The following is a 17,251-nucleotide window of genomic DNA, read 5'->3' on the forward strand; positions in this document are numbered from 1 at the left end:
CGAGGCCAGTTAAGGCCTATATGTGAATGCAATATTATCATACATTACTAAAAAAACCATTTTATTTAAAACTGATAAGATAATACTCATCAAAGAATTAAAAAATCTACATAATGTAAACAAAAATACTGTTTTAATTCATAAAACAAGTAAAGCATCATGCCCCCTCCAATGCCCTTTTGTCACATCAAAAACATTTCTGTGACGCTATATATATATATCAAAAATTGCAATAATAAACTGTAAAAACAAATGTTTTAACAAAATACCTTGATTCAGATAAAAAGCTACAGAGGCCTATAATGGACACTTTTGTACTAATTTATTCTCAAGAATGATCTTAGAGTTACAGACTTTCTTTCTCATTGTAAAATTTTTCTTGCCATGCCTTAAAAACCATGTAGTATTTTCTCAAATACAATTCATAAATATAATACTCAAATTTTGTCACCTCAAATTGAGTTGTTTTTTTTGTCAGAAGAGGTCTAAATTCAGTCTGGATTTGAACTGACACCTTCATGCACGTGTATACACACATGCACACATATTTAAAGCACTCACTATTGTAACTCATTCAATATCAGCACCCTTAGCACGATCAAAGCCACGAAAACAGATGCTGCTGGAACCTAGATGTCATAAATAAGCATGAAGTGTATATAGAGCAGTGTGGACATGTAATGGTACATCTTCATGCTCAATGTGTGTATATTGTGTGGGTGTGAAGACACCATCATAGCGCCGGCATACAGAAGCATTTCAAGGAAAGTTGTTTGACTCGAAAGAATCCTGGAAGTCTTCCTTGCTGATGCACAATCTTTTTGTTGGGGATCGGAGTGGCTGTGACAACTTGGCCTGCTGACGTCAGGGGAGCCATGGCTACAGTTCAGCTGTCTGTTCTTGTGTTCTCCTTCTTACTGTCTGTCATCTGTCTCTCTCAGCTCTCATGAAAAGCCTGTCCAGCGGAGAACATGCTGTGCCAAGCGCCGTCACACAGTGTCGGCCTGTGAGGAGTGTCAGGGAGGTAAGCAGGGGAAAGGGAAGTAACGCGAAGAGGGTAAATGTCTCCTTTTTCATACTTTATTCTGTGGACCTCAAGGGGAACAGTCTGGCCTGACACAGCGGCCTGGCGAGGACAGAGGAGTGATGGCCAACGAGATGCCTTGTTAAAATACCTTCATGTAGCTCGTGGAGGTGCCAACTTGTAAGATGGGCTCTCATTTACACACACACACACACACACACACACACACACACACACACACAGTGTGGCAAACAGCCCTGGAATCAGAATCACGCTTTGTCACTTACAAAAAATTAAAGAAATTGCCTAAAGCCAATGGTCTGTCTCTAAGGGAGCAATTCAGAATAAATTCCCAATTTGATATTCCATATATGATATTTGATTGGGAGACTATAACAGCCCTGGGCAAGATAAAAGAAACAGAGAGACAGAGAGAGGAACCAACACCTCCTCTCTCTCACTCTTTATTTATAACCCCAAAGAGGGGTAAGGCTGATCATTTCAGGCTAAGATTTCTGGCACCAAAACACACGTCACGCTTGCTATTTCTGTCTGATGTGCTACATAGCACTGAGAGCTTGGGTGACAGGGCTGAAGCATCATGGGGCCGAGGGACTTCCGTACACCAAACCCAGCCTTTACATTACATTTCACACTTTAGCTGCACTACTGCCAGGAGATAGTGTGTATGTATATGCGTGGCATAGCATGCACATACAGTGCACATGTGCTGTGCTATAACTGACATTTTGTTCTCTCTGTGTGTGTGTGTGTGTGTGTGTGTGTGTGTGTGTGTGTGTGTGTGTGTGTGTGTGTGTGTGTGTGTGTGTGTGTGTGTGTGTGTGTGTGTGTGTGTGTGTGTGTGTGTGTGTGTGTGTGTGTGTGTGTGTGTGTGTGAGAGCGCGCGTGTCCACACCTTCCACAGAGAAGGAGGTGTCAGGGAAGCCGAAGGTTGTCGGTGCAGAGGCGAGAAACACAGAGCATGAAACTGATCCGTCACGGTGCACACACACTGGATATCCTGGTAACGATGGGTAGCATAACTTCTCCTGTGCCAACACTGCGGTGTTAATGTACAGCAAATTAAGCGTGGCAAATGTTGTATTTTCTTTTAAATTAAATCTATATAATTCAAGTGCTGTATCACGTATAAGCCTCAACAATCACAGTAATAAGAGAACTATGTGTAGGTTGACACATCACGCAGCTCCTCAGGTTGTGTTTGAACCAGCCGGTGTGTTGGAGTTGGGGAACACGGCTCATCCGCAATGGCAACACTACGTGGGCTGCCACAGCACTGACATGCAGGGAGTCGCTGGTGTCCAATATCCTTAGGGATGACCTGCAGCAAATCATCAACACCCTGAAACATGGGCCGTCATTCATAGAACAGAACAATGCAATGCTGCGATGGACAGAGACAGAGTCTTCGTGTCAAAGCACTGTCATATTTATTACCAAGAAAAAAAAAATACATTAAAGGCATATCATAGTCATTTTTTTCCACAGCTGGCATTTGAACATCTTAAATATATCACTTTGACAATATGATACAGTAAAACACACTTGTTGTTGACAGTTAGCAGGTTGCTGCTTGGAGCACAGTTGCAAATTAATCCACTCCCCACCGGTTGCCACGCTGAATCAAATTCAGCGTGGCAACCCTGAGGATTAAACACATGAGCATGCACCCCCATTCTAGGGCTGCATGCTAAATCTCTTTATACTCAGAACTCCTTAAAATACAATACAATAGAGGAGAAAGGTGGATAAGGGGGGCGGGACTGTTGGCTAACGTCAGGCACAGAAGAAGCAAAAAGCCACAGCAACACTGGAGAATGTCATGGATGTGGTTTATCTTGAACACGGCATCAAGATGAAATGAAGCACTTCTCAGCCACTCTCGTAAAGCACATTACCGGAACAGTTCTGGCTATTTACATAGAGGGTGTTGGGTGGGAACCACAGGAGGGGTTTCCCTGGGGAGGGATCAAGCATTACTGAAATGGGACAGTATCACATAATGACCGTCTCAGTCTGAAGAGAGTAGGAGATGAGCGGCCGATGCCTCGGGGCTGGACTTGGGGTTCTGGTCATGGGGCTTGGGGAACGATACACTGGGCCCGACGGGGCGCTGATCCTGGCAGTTGGGGTGTGGCTGGACCACCTGGATGGAGGTCGCTGGTTGGCTGGCCGTGCAGGACGAGAGAAGCTCCTCCTCGCTTCTACTGGCGACGACGCGGCTGGATTTACCTGCACAGAAACACGTGAGCATTTATGTGCTGCATTAGTTGCTTTTTACGAAATGTAGAAATGAAGCTCCTGAGTTTGGACTTTAAATCCACTGATGAACCTACCTGCTGTGGCTCCTGTCTGTGAGCTGCGTGACCCGTTCTGGGACTGGAGCTGAACTCATGTTCGATGTCCAGCATGTCCAGCAGCTCAATAAGTCCTTCATCCCTCACTCGGCCACAACCTGGCAACTCCTGCCCCGATAACCCAGCCCTCTGAATCCTCTGAGATCCAGAGGGAGCACTTGGCACCCTAGAGTCCATTTTGTGCTCCAGATGTTGGGGTGCAGCCTTCCTTCTTCCATCTCTGTCCGCCCCACTGTTTGTCCTGGGTCTAATCTTTGGGCTGCCCGCCACGTGTGATCTCCTCTGGGACTGCTGAGGACTGGGCTGCGAACCTTTAGGGCCACTGTAGCCTCCTCTCTGATCTTTGTGGTACTGTCTACCAGAGTCTGACACTAACCCCCTCTCTTGGCTGAGCTCTATCTCTGCTGTCAGCACATCAGAATCTGCTTGGCATTTCTGGGTGGGCATACGTGCGGGCGCCCTGCCGGCGACTGCAGTGGCTCCCAGAGCTCTGCGCTGACAGCCCGGGGTGGGGCACTTTGGCTCCAGGGCCAAACCCTGAGGGGTCACCACCCCTGTCTCAGTGAGCATTTTGCCCTCGTTTTCCTGCAGCATGGCGCCAAACTTCCTGAGAACGGAGGGGCTGCTGCACTTTTTGTCTCCGAGGACGCCTGGACTGAAGGACTTTCTGTCCAGAGCGGGAGATTCAACAGTCTTAGCTGGGTGCTGGGAGTGTGGCTGTACAGCAGGAGAATCCCTTTGTGCGAGAGGGGGCTTGGCACCTGTGTTTTCTTTGTTGGGGGAGCTCTTCGTGTGAGACACATGGTTCTTTCTGTTTTCAGTCTGCTCAAAACTGTCCCGAAGCTGCTCATGACCAAACCTATTTGGAAGATGAACATGAAAACAAAACAAATTATTCACAAAGAATAAGCTTGTCATTTTATGAAATCTTTAACAATGTAGCTCCGATAAGAATCCGCTTACCCGTCATTTTCATATCTTCTTCTGACCTCAGGGATGTCCTGACTCACTTTGATTGTGTCACTGAAGTGCTAAGAGATAAAACAGAAAAAAAGGCCATATCAACCACTGCTTATTATAGGTTTAAATCGCCTCTTCAGGATTACTGGCAGGGTTTCTCTTTCTGTTCCTCACCAAACCTGAGCATCAACAGACCCTCGATCATTGCTCGATATAGCACGGCTGCTGATCTACTGCACTTTAATGTTGCCAGTGGCACATGGCATTTCATGTGGACCAGGAAGCAGTTTAACGTCTTGGCTCTCTTCTAAAACGCTCGGTCAGGAGTTAGGAATGTTCAAGAGTAGGGAAGAAGTATGTGAAACTAACTCCTATCTGGTAACCTGTCTGTGTGGGCAGACATGAAGGAACCAGCTTACTGTAATCAATATGTTCCTGACTAAACTGCGTAGCATGTCCCCTTATCTGATTTCTTCAGATGTGCGAATGCCAAAAGAATGAGGCATAAGTCGGGGGAAATGATCAGAAATGCTTTTCCTTCACTCACCACGTGGCGAGGTCCGTTCGTCTTCCGGCTCATTTGTTTCCCCTGTTCCAAGTAATCCTGCAGTAGGTCTCCGATCTCTGAGCTGGTGTGGCGGTAACTGTAGCCATTCTGATGACTCACGGGGAAGCTGTAGCCATTAGCGTTGTAGTTACAGGCGTTACTATAGTCATGTGGCACCGTCACGGTTCCAGGGCGACTGTTGCTGTGATGGCCGGGCACAAAAAGGCTGTTGCCATGGTGCCCAAGGCCACACTCCAGCTCGCCGCCATTCTTCTGGTTGTCAGGAGCGACATCGTTTGCTCCTCTGCGGGCCTGAACGTCATTGTACAACTGGAAAATGAAAGCAGAACAAAACATTGGCCACTTCCTGCTAATTTCCTGCCAATTGGATGCATTCTTCCTAACTAGCTGTATGTACTTTTTCCAGCACATATTGTACGTATTGTGTTTACACAGCAAAAACGATTGCACAACCTAATCTATATTTATGGTCAGCACATGCTATTCCACTTAGCATGAGCATCTGTTTCCCATCACAACCTTTGATACTTCCTTTAGTATCCACTTTCAGGACCGTGTGTGTGTGTGTGTGTGTGTGTGTGTGTGTGAGGTGTTTTCAGCCTGTCTGTCAGCACATCACAGTTTAATTAGCTTGTTAACATTTGTCTGTATCATTGCTCTAACAAGGCCACAAGGTTGAGTGAGTCCATGAGCTGCTGGCAGTTTATAATGGAACACACACACACACACACACACACACACACACACACACGTTACACAAATGAACACACATTCTAAGCACTACGGAAGCAAATGGGGACAAAACCATTAGCATGTTGGCACACACCAGTATTATGTGTGAGACAAAACAGTGTCATGTTGTCGAATCACTGTTAAACCAAACTCTTTAATATGAATCCTAGTTATTTTAAGCAGCTGAATTTCGGGGAAAAACCTATTTTCTAAAATGTTTAATCCCCTTCACTGTCCCAAACTGTCCGCTAATTGATAATAAGTGTACACTGCAAAGCTCCAGCTGCTGTGGTTAATGTGTGTGTGTGTGTGTGTGTGTGTGTGTGTGTGTGTGTGTGTGTGTGTGTGTGTGTGTGTGTGTGTGTGTGTGTGTGTGTGTGTGTGTGTGTGTGTGTGTGTGTGTGTGTGTGTGTGTGTGTGTGTGTGTGTGTGTGTTTGTGTGTTTGTGTGTTTGTTTTTTTGTTTGTTGTCGGCCATCTAGAGCAAACTGCAGCTTGAGATCACGCTTTCATCTCTACCTCTTCGATTTTCCTCTGGATGTCCTGCAGCTGGTCCTCCCACTCCTGCATCTCCGAGTCAAAGTTGTCCATCAGCTCGGGCCTCTCTTGTCCCCAGCCCCGCCCCCTGTGCTCCAGCCCACGCTCCAGATCAATGGCTGCCATGACGCAGGCTGCGAAAATATCTAGAGGCCTTTTTAAATGGCAATTTCCGCTTTCTCTTGTCTCACTTTTCTGTCAGAGGTCACAGCGGGGGTTAGCGGCGCCGGGCGGAAGGATCGATGACCTTGAAACACTAAAGACCAATCCATGGAAGAGAGAGAAAAAGGTTTGTTAATTGTTGGCATCCTTTTTAAAGTGCAAAACAGACCTTATGCTTTCAGATCTTTCCTATGTATGTCTGCATCATAGAAGCACAATTTTAGTTTTGAAATACCACTTGGTCAGTTGCTTCAACCTATTCAAACATAAAACAAACTACGATACCAGTGGCAATGACACCTAAGGTTGAATTGAAGCAAGCAAAACCCTTTTGTCCAAATCTACAGGCATGTAAGCCTACATATGCAGCACGTGTTGACAACTGTTGCATGACCGCACTGCCGAGCGTTTAAACTCCTGGTCACTTTGACCTCCAGCCTGCCTCTGTCACGCCTCGCGACATGGGAAGAAGAAAAATTTCGAGCATGGACAAGGGGGGGTGGCCGCTTCCTCGGAACCTGACCCATTGGTGGACACGTGGCATCAGTTGGTTTTGCATGAAGGCATGTCGCTGTAACTGAAGCTGCACCCACATTTCAGACCCACTTGACTTGGCTTTGATTTAAGGACAATCAGACTAATGACTTGCAATACAATACGCTGGTGATATCCTGTGATGTGCTGGTATGGTCCTGTAATTTTTTTAATGTTACATGTTGGGTCGCCTTTCTGTTGCACAGCTGCACAAAGATTTCACGTGAGGGCACTGAATTAACAAAGGTGTGGCTTCAAAATGAACTTGCATTTTCTTTGTAGATGCCAAATAGAGGCTGTTGACTGCTACAAGAATCTGACATCTGTTAAAAAAAATGCAGCGTTCAACATCAATTGTCTTCACCACGCACCTTAATATGTATGTAACCTAGGTTCAGGTGATAAAATAACATACTTACTTAACCATCAGACCCAGTAAATGTGGCCTGATCAACATTCATTAATGGCATGTTGGGGTCGTGTCCCAACAGGGGTGACTAATTGCCTCACCTCCTATCAAGTTAACTTAAGACCGCCCAGGCTCTGTTGTTATCATCGGATATGACAAGTATCCTGGTAGAAAGTGCCCGAATGTACCAGTGAGAGTGGAGATATTAATAATCCAGTAACTCTGCATAGTAATCTGGCTGCGTTGCCTGTACGTGTGGGGACCGGGATAGAAGGAGCGAATGTGTGTCAGAGGCAAAGAAGCAAACAACACAACACAAATCAGGAAAAACACTTCACACTACACATTACAAATAAGTAAAATCAACTTTCTTATGAATAACCTTTAACATAACAACAGTGGATTTGCTTGGGCAGCGCCGGGTTGTTTCTATTCATGTCATATTTGAAGCCACTCTATTCATGTATACAATCAGAAATTCAAATTGCACAAATAATAAACAACCATATCCTTACCTTGCTCTCTACACAGACGTCGCTCTGCGCTCCTCTATTAAATCCCCCGGATGGTCTAGTCCGTGCGCGCTGTGCGCTCTGGCGACTCCAAACGGCTCGTGAAGTCCCGTCCCTCCGGTGCTTCCCCCCTCGCCTTTTCCTCCGCGGTGTTACGTTAAAAAAGGAAAACCTGGACTGGATTTGCAGGCCCCCCTCTCCTGCTCCTCGTCACGCCTCGGTTGTCGAGGTTAAGTCAGGAGCGTTGGGGGTATACAACTTCTGTTCCAGCCGGGGGCACCCTGCGCCTTTATACCGCTCCCCAGTGTTTATGTGAGCGCGCCATTGGAGGCGGCATCGAATATCATAATGTCAAATTTATTCCAGCATTTGAAGTCTCGATGGGACAACTGTCGTCACCGGCATCCTGGCTATAATTACCGGGGCTCACGGAGAGAGGGAAAGTGTTTACATAGCTATTTCAGCTGCTGCGCCCTCTCGTCCAATGGGCTTCTCTGTTGCTACTCTGCTTTAGGATGCTTGGGCAGATTTCGTCTTGTGACCAGGCTCCGCTGTAAATCATTTTCCCCAAACGATGCCAAATAGGTGTGTGTGTGTGTGTGACACACTGTGTAATAATGTGTCACAGTCAATAATATCTTTATTGAAGATAGTCGTGAAAAAAGGGGGCCTGGCATGTTTGTCGAGCATTGAAAGTCTTCTTTTTTTTAGTTCTTGATATCATTTTTAGCAAACATCAGCATTTAATATTTAATTTAACATTTAATTATTTTATGAAATGTACTGGAAAATGAGATTCACGTCATATAATCAATACAGGCTTTGCATACCTCCTCTCATTTGCAAATGTGCAAAAGAGCAAAAAGAGTGTGAAATCTCATACAATGTTCGGGAGTAACCCGAACCCGTGACTGTGTTCTTGACTCATCCTGCTGCAGTGACGTCTGAAGACAGTTGCTACTGTTTATCTGCCACGCCATCAATTACTAATCGGTGGTCCTGTTGGGAATTCTTGGGCCCCCGGACACTAGCTGACATTTGGCACTCGACATGGTCATCAGCATTCCTTCCAGTTTGAAGCCCACTGGATCATCGCCATCGTCCCCTCCACCTGTTGTGTTCCCTAATACGTAGGCAAATCAGGAGTTAAGGAGAGGGATAAAAACAAACTTCATCCTTACTTCCCCCTTCAGACAGGAACAGCAGGATGGCACAGCAAGAGTCATCCTGAAAAACAGAGAGGACACAATTGCCGTCATATTGCACATGGGAAAACATATTATAAATATATCTTGTGACCTTAAAGCTCAATGTTAACCCAGTTTGACCCTCAACTCCTGAAACGAGCAGGTTCATCTTTGTTTACACTTGACCATTCTTTCCCATATCAGATCATTTATTGTTGACTGTATTATTTTTGTATTGGAAAACTGAATATATTATGTGAAGACATTATTCAAACACATTATAATGGTCATTACTATCTCAGTTTGAAGGGTCCACCAACTTTCCTGGCTTCCTACCACATCTCACGGTGCTCCTCAGCAACAGAGGCTGGCTGGTGTCCAGTTCCCTGCTGGCTTCAGGTAAAGGTAAGATCCACAACACTAGTGCGATCCCGCCCTGTCTGTTGTATCGTCTGGCTAACTGTTTCCCCATTTTTCCACTCTAAATGGTAAAATAAACTAATCCTCTGCTGGCTCTAGTTTCACATCTTTGAACTTATGTAATCAAAGCAATCTATAGTTATTCAAACAGACATATTTTTGAATCCTGAAACAAATCCTGACACATATGTGCAACAATGGAACCTTTTAAGTTTAATGGTTTAAGTATGTATTTCACATTGTAACTCACCTTCTCAAGGGACTGATACAGACAGTGATGTGTTATGGGTAATGTAAACTCCAGTGTTGAACCTTGCCACAGCTCCTTGAGTGTGAGCGCAGCCGCGGCAGGTGCTGAGCTTTTTTTCTGTGCTTTAGGTTACCTTGGCAACAAATGATGTGGGGGGGGGGAAGGAAATCAACAGAGCAACAAAACAAACATGGAATTATGCAATAAAGGGAGATGCACGTCACAGAACGAAGAAAAGAGTGAAAAGAAAGACGAGTTTAAAGATGGTGGCGTAAGAGAGCGATGAGAATAACACGAGTATGAGGATGAGCAAAATGATGGGCTGGAACATCTGGGTGACAAACCATAACAGATGAGGCAAAAGGAGGTTGAATTAGGTGAGAAAGAGAAGGAAGCAGAGTCAGCATTAAACTGTGAGACATAAGCCACCATGAAACTCATTGACATCTTTAGTCTTTCTCTCACCGACAGTGGCTCCTCTGTGTCTCTGTCCTCCAGCCTCGGCACTTCCAGTTTGTCTATAAAGGCCTGCAGCTCTTTCCTGAAGGCCTTCATCTGAGCGTTAATGCGATACAGCAGCTCATGTTCCCTTATCCTGGTCCCATCATCCTCTGCCCCCTCCTCCCCTCCTCTCCCGAGCATCAGGTCGCCATTAGAAACGAAAACCCTCGCCTCGGAGATGATGGTGGCCGTGTCGGCGATGAGCCGGTCGATGGTCCGGACAAGCCTCTCCGCCTCCACTCTGATGTCGATCAATTGCTGCCTGTCTCGCAGGCTGCACCGGCCACCAGGCAAGAAGCGGGCGAGGGCAGAGGAGGCGGCGGCGCCCTCGGGCCCGGTGGGGGTGTAGAGGCCACGTGTGGGCGTCAGACAACGGCTGCTGCCGTTATTGTTTCTGACCTCATCCGAGTCACTTTCCCCGCCCACAGGGCCCTCGCGTTTGCGGTGCGGTGGCAGCAGGCGGGAGGAGGAGGAGTCTTCGTCGCTCTCGCGGCGGCCACTTGTTGCACCGCCGGCGTCGCTCTCTGCGTCGCTGTCCCGTGGGCTGGGCCGCAGGGAGAGATGGGAGGCCAGGTCATAACGCTGCATGTTGGAGAGGAGCACGCGGTTCTCGTACTGCAGCTGCATTACCTGCGGAAAGACAAAGGAATGTACAGTAATTACATTTTCTGATCAAACTTTTACAAAATTACACAAAACTGATGACATTACATCAGCTTCAGATGAACTTTGGACACTGAACATCAAATCATGGTCAATATAATTATACCTTTCCACTTAGGTCATTAATCTGTAGCCTTGCTGCCTTCAGCTCCTCCTGCAGAGCTTCAACCTTCGCTCCGTCAATCCCTGCACCTCCTCCTCCGTGCCTGCCGCCTCCCTCGTGGGTTCCTGCTTTGAACCGTAACTTGTTCAGCTCTGTGGTCACCCTCGTGTTCTGCTCCTCGGCGTCGGCCAGGTTCCTCCTGAGCAGCTCTGCCTCGTCCTCCACCAACTGCAGCTGCTGTCGAAGCTCCGTCAGGTCATCCCCCAGGCCTCGCCCTGTGCCCGGCCCGCCCATCGCTCCACACTCAGAGCTGCCCGCTCCTTCTCCTTCACCACGGAGGTCATCGAGCTCGGCCCTCAGGCCTCGGTTCTCAACCTGTGGGCAAGAGGGAGGGTGGCTTAAAAATCACATAAACGCCACTCAAAAATCCCACGCAGCATTGTCTGCTCTTACCTCCAGCTCAACAATCTTCCTCCCCAGGATGTTGGCCTCTTCCTCCACCAGGCGGAGCCGTAGCTTCAGCTCTGACTCGCGGGTGGTGGGTGGCCCCCCGGCCTCTCCTTTGGGATGGGTGCTGTCCAGTTCTCCATAGAAGGAGCGGTACTTCTGCAGCTCTTGCTCCAATCTGTCCTTCTCCTTGTCAATCTTGGCGGTCTTCTTTCTCATGAGCACGGCCTCCTCTTTGATGAATGCTAGCTGGCACTTCAGGTCCTCGTTGTCCTCCTGGAGCAAAGAGAGTAAATACGAATGGGTATTTTAAGTCATAAAGGGTAAAACTTAATCCTAAAGTACAGAGGGTTCGCTCTCTGCAATAAGACGTGAAGACGGAAGGATTTAAGATTAAAGAAAGGATTTTTGTACCACAGCGTTCTGAGCCAAAACGATATCTCTCATTGGACCAAGAGGACGTTGGATATCCAATAACTCTAAAGTAACTTCTGAAGGCCTTCAAAGCTTTCATTTAAATATACTTTTCTTTCCTCAGTCGCTTTGGCCTGTTGTAGCCTGATGAGAAAAGCAGTCTGACTTCAGTACATTACATAACCATGTGAGCTAAATCCGCAGGAACTATGTATTAAATTAACTCTTATTCACATACTGGATATCCACAGCAAAATGTCACAAATCTGGCCAAGACATAAGATGTTACATATTTCTTTTACTTCTATTACTTTGGACAATGCAAGCAAGAAAAACTACAACAACCATAATGACAAAAGTATTTCTTTATTTGTAATAACGTCTCACCTCAGTGGGAGTCTGTGCTGCTTTCTTGTCAGTCTTCTGGATGTCTTTGCTTCCTCTCCTCTTCTGAGACTATTGGAGGAGAGTAAACTGAAAAATTAGAGTTTGATTTCCCACGTTTTTTTTTAGTATATGTGATTTGGTTTACAGCTTTTTTTGTGTGTGACGGAATGAATAATAGTTCACCGTCTGTCTGTGGGATAGCTGCGACCTCACTGATAAGGTAAACAGCTACAACAAAGAGCCAGTGTCTCTGTGTCCCGTGGTCATATACCCTCTGTTAGTGGGACAGAGGTTATAGGGATATACAGCACAAGTCTTTGCCTGTGTGAGAACATTTGTACGGTGGCCCAGAAGTGTCGAACAGAATACAAAAGTGACGACACAAATTCAAAAGTCACACCACAGCGGGAGGTAGAGAACAACGAAGGTTGGTTCAAATCGGTTGCCGTGGCGATGTGCACGCGGACAATGAATGAATGTACTGAACTACGATTGCTATCGCTATGTGATTGTCACTAATGAGCAATGTTGTTCATACTTATGTTCTCTGCCGTCTAATGTTAGGCTATGATGAAGCCAGCTACGGGTATGTTAACATAAGCATCACATTGTGAGTCAATCAGATAGATTGGATAGTGATCCAAGCTACATCCATGTATGGAGACATGGCGGTATTAGGGCTGATTCACACAACACTTCAGATGAGTGTTGCTTGACAGAATTTCACCCGTCACATTTGCTTCTCACATCATGTAGTGCCAACGTCTGTTGTCTCTCACTAATCGAGCATCCTTAAACTGCGTCTGCCTCGGACAACTGGATCCCCTGAACCTTCTCCCAGCAGCCCATCAGACTGTAGCTACAGAGCAGCACATCGATTTCAGTTACTGTGTTGTCGTCGTAAATGGATGTGCTGTGGAATGGATGTGGGTGAATGTTTAGTTACCTCTTTGGTTTTGTCTAGTTCGTTCTGCAGAGCTTGTTTGGTCACTTCCACCTCTATGAGTTTTTGTCTCAGTTTTTCATTCTCCTCTTCCGTCTTGGTGCGTTTCTCCTCCACCTTTTCCAGCTCGTGGTGCAGCCTCACAGACACGTCCTTCGCCACCTGCACATATAGTGATGTCATTTAATTGGAAACTTCGTGGTAACACCGTTCTGAAATGATGTGTGCACCAGTAAATGCAAAGGACTTCAATTACTCTCTTTTTTTAATGCAATGTGACACATCCTTGGTACAAAAAATAAAACTACATTAAAACAGACACACAGAGTCTCGCCGCTTCCCCTCCCCTCCCCTCCCCTCCCCTCCTCTCCACCTTCAGGTCCTGCTCCAGACTCCTGAGCAGCTCCTCATCAATCTCCCCCGTCTGGGCGTAGCGCAGCCTCTTCCTCTCCGCCTTCCGCAGACGATACTGCAGGATCCGGCAGTTTTTATTGGCTCTCTCCAGCTCACGCCTCATCTCCTGCAGCTGACAAGTGTCCTCCTCGTAGAAAGTGTCTCTCATCTCGTCCATCTCGGTCCTCATCTCCTCAATCTCGCACTGGTGGATCCACAGCAAAGATAACAGTTTGTGTCAAAATTACGTTAACTGTCATTATTTGAGTTTAAGAGCAGCTGCGGACCATTTCTACTGGATGGCAGCGGCATGATTTTATTTTGTCAAAATGTGTTGCACATATATTTCCTGCAAATTTCAACATGTCACACACATGCAAATGCCAATCCCTGATACTGGCTCTGTTGGTGGCCTCTTCTGAACACATCATTGATTCCAACAGATCAATACCGGCACAATTAGCTCTGTATACAGCCAGTGTGTTTCCCCAGTTTTAGGTCCTATGTTTTATAATCCTGGTGAGAACATGGAGATGGAGGATGGACACACAAATCAACTGGTGTGTATTTGTATCTTTCAGTCAGTTATGATCGAACCCAAGATTGGTTTCCTGTCAATCTAATTTGGCCTACAACCCTGGTGAGGTGACACATCCACTATATTTTATATAATATACATTTGTGAACAACTCCAAGCTGATGAGCACCGGTCCATAAGCCAAAAAATGATCAGCAACAAACCTTGAGATCCTCATTTTCATCCAGCAGTCTCTCCATCTCGTCCTCGAAGGCCTGGTCCTGCTGTGTCACGGACTCCGCCTCTGTCGCCTCCGCAGCCGGCTCCAGCTCTCCCCGCGCGGCCTCCTCGCCCGCGCCCATGGTTTCCGCCCTGGTTTGCATCCTCGCACCGCTCCTCTTCAGTTTCTTGTGCAGATGGAAGTGGATCAGTTCAGCCTGCAAGCATCCTCCGCTCCACAAACCCAAGCCGAGGCCCGCTCCGCAGCCCACGGCTCCGCCGCCTCTGCCCCGGTGGCTGCTGCCCTCTTCTCCGGGGCTCACCCCCCCCGAGAGGGAAGCCGCCAACAGACGCTGGATGGGGTCGCTTTTAAAGCAGGGTAGGCGCAAAGCGGAGCGACGGGCCGGTGCTGATGAATCCGTGGGATTTTCCCCGACAGCATCCGCCCTGTTTGGTCCGACTACAGCAGCTTCAGCACCATCCGGCTGAACAGCTGCCGCGCCGCGGCCCCTGGGCCCCCTCTCCTCTCCGTCCGCGGCCCTCAGGCTCTCCGTCACCCCGACGTCCCGGCTCCTTCCCGCGGTAAGAGGAGACCCGCACCTGTCTGGGTGTCTGGGGGTTCGCTTGGTTGCCCCTTCCTGGGCTGTAGCCGGCGACGGAGCCCGGTGCTGCTGCCTCCTCCTCCTCCTCCTCCTCCTCCTCCCTGCGTTACTGTCTGGTGATGATGCTGACGATGATGGCGGATCTGCAGCGCCGCTGGCGGCAGGCTTCATCCTCTGCTCCGTACAGAATGGACCCCAGACAAGTAGGTTACAACAGAGAAAAACAAAAGGAAGTTACTGACACTTTTTATAAATACACATCTTTCATTAATTTAATCCTCATGATCCATCACGCCAATAAACAGACATGTTAAATCTGGAAGATTGATTCCAGCAGATGAACCACTAGATGACGCTTCTGCCCAGGACTTTCTCTCTCCTGTGCTCCTCCTGACCCGTGGCATAACTTTACAAGGGAGACTGTGTAGGCCTGCTTGTTTTTTCTCCAGATCCATTAATGATGGTCTGTATAGCCTACATGACCGACATTCAGGATTATAAAAAGATATAAATAATAAAATAAAAAGAGGCATATTCACCGAGAGCTTCTCATAATGGCCGTGTCCTTACCGCAGCATCATGAGGAGTTGCTGACACGGGGCACCACCAGGCACTGCAGGGGCACGGGCCATATGACGTAGGGATGTACGTCAAACCAGGAAGTACCCCACCCCCCACCACCCCATATAGTCAATTACACTGATCCACAAACAGCAGTTATTAAGCGTTTGTATTAGTTTTCTGAACACTTCCGCATTTAGTCTGCAGAATATTATTTAGACTATGAATGTTTTATAACCGACCGATTTCTTTCTCATTTCTTTAAACTAATGAATTCATGATTTATTCTTGTTTGGGACGGCTGCAGGTAAAATACTATCCACAGAAAAGTTACTGGAAATTTCAGCAACAACTTTTGACTTTCATTGGTATGTGATGTTTGGTTGCGGCGGTTGTTATGACAACAGCAAAGCGCAGGGACATTTTTTTTGTCTAACTATTACTTCCAATGTCAAAAATGAATTCTGCAACTGGACTTTAGGTTTGCAGTCTAAGGAAGATAATAAAAAATGTAAGAAAAAGCCATCACTGCTTCGTCTTAAGTTTAATGTAAATGAGCTTTTCTTGTTTGGAGAGGGGTTGACATCAGTTGTCTCTTAACAATATTGAGCTTCAACGTTCTCATCTGTGCAGATACAGTTTTAAAGTCTTGCTCTCCTTGCAGGCATCACAACAGTTTTCCTCATCTCATCTGTACCTGACTCACAGACGTAAGGCAGCAATTGCATCCAGGGCCAGCAGAGGGTGCTCTCCACGTGTGAAACCGGCCTGGGCACAAGTTCTGAAGGCAATCTGTCCCACACAGACGGGGGGAGCAGGTAAAACGCTGACTGTTTCCACTCTGTGTGGCTAGAATGAGCTCCTTAGTCATATAATTGCTAATGAGATGAGTGAGTGACGGGTCGGGTTTGCGAGGGTTTAACCCAGGCAAACTGACCCTTCACCCTCCAACAGACCGGCCCCCTCAGAAGACTGGATGGTCTGTCGACTGTCAATCGGATACCAGGCCTATACTGTATATAGTGTGTGCCACATTATTGAAGACAATGACAGAATGACATGTTTGACATGCAAATGTGTGCCAAAAGTGCATGGTTTTTGTGTGTGCGTATATATATATATATATATATATATATATATATTTTATGTGCACATGTTCCTACAGTAACAGGGATGCAGGCAGGTTATTGTGACCTCTGCCAAACGCCTTTGATAGAAAAGCCTTGGTCCTCTGCAATCCTCTTAGTCCCTGGCTTAGATCCCTCTGTGTCCCCGAGGAGGACAAATACACCTCATCTCACTGATCTTATCCAGTCAATCATTCGCATCTTCTCCTTCCATCTCCATCGTGGGTGGAAACAGAGACAGGTGGTGGTGCATCAGGATGAGACGGAGCAGCATAAAGTGCATGCACAACAGGGTGTATAGGGAGATGTGGCAAAAGTGTGTGAGTGAAGGAAGTGAATCCAAGGTTCTTTGGCCTGAGACGTGAGGTATCAGGAATAACAGAATGAGCATGATAGTGGATGAATAATTGATGTCTCATGCCATTAGTGAATCCACAATATGGTCAAAGAGCGATGGTGTTTGTCCCAGTGAAGGAAAAAAAAAAACAGATGGCAAAGTGTGTGAAAGAAAAATGATTTGTACAATTTGGAATTGAAATTAGTCATGTAATGTCACTGCTTCTTGTAAAAAATCACTCAAATTCACTCATCTTTGAACATTCAGGACTCATTATTTGTCCGCCTTTCATCACACAAAGTGTAGTAATTCGAATAACTCAACTCTGTATCAAAGCCAAACGTTAACTAATCCAAGCAATTTGA

The 17,251-nt window shown here is 46.7% G+C and overlaps 1 protein-coding gene across 1 annotated transcript; it reads right to left on the reverse strand.

The window, feature by feature from the left end:
• Positions 1 to 8,576: 8,576 nt before the first annotated feature.
• Positions 8,577 to 15,465, reverse strand: LOC118289806 (protein SOGA3-like). Its single transcript, XM_035616849.2, has 10 exons — positions 15,401 to 15,465; positions 14,265 to 15,035; positions 13,504 to 13,728; positions 13,134 to 13,292; positions 12,188 to 12,256; positions 11,393 to 11,662; positions 10,943 to 11,314; positions 10,138 to 10,803; positions 9,673 to 10,003; positions 8,577 to 9,042 (listed from the first exon to the last, which is right to left on the reverse strand). The coding sequence occupies exons 2-9, from the start codon at positions 15,030 to 15,032 to the stop codon at positions 9,893 to 9,895; spliced, it is 2,640 nt and encodes an 879-aa protein (XP_035472742.2). The 5' UTR covers positions 15,033 to 15,035; positions 15,401 to 15,465; the 3' UTR covers positions 8,577 to 9,042; positions 9,673 to 9,892.
• Between the last annotated feature and the right edge of the window lie 1,786 nt (positions 15,466 to 17,251).

Source organism: Scophthalmus maximus, chromosome 18, assembly GCF_022379125.1.
Source record: "Scophthalmus maximus strain ysfricsl-2021 chromosome 18, ASM2237912v1, whole genome shotgun sequence".
Classification (NCBI taxonomy): Eukaryota; Metazoa; Chordata; class Actinopteri; order Pleuronectiformes; family Scophthalmidae; genus Scophthalmus; species Scophthalmus maximus.

Bases quoted from the DNA above. Each gene is read 5' to 3' on its own strand.
- LOC118289806 (XM_035616849.2), bottom strand. From the start codon at position 15,032: ATGAAGCCTGCCGCCAGCGGCGCTGCAGATCCGCCATCATCGTCAGCA. The intron at 13,293-13,503 runs GTGGAGAGGAGG...CTATATGTGCAG, and splicing joins GTCTGGAGCAGGACCTGAAG to GTGGCGAAGGACGTGTCTGT. The intron at 11,315-11,392 runs GTAAGAGCAGAC...TCTTGCCCACAG, and splicing joins GGAAGATTGTTGAGCTGGAG to GTTGAGAACCGAGGCCTGAG.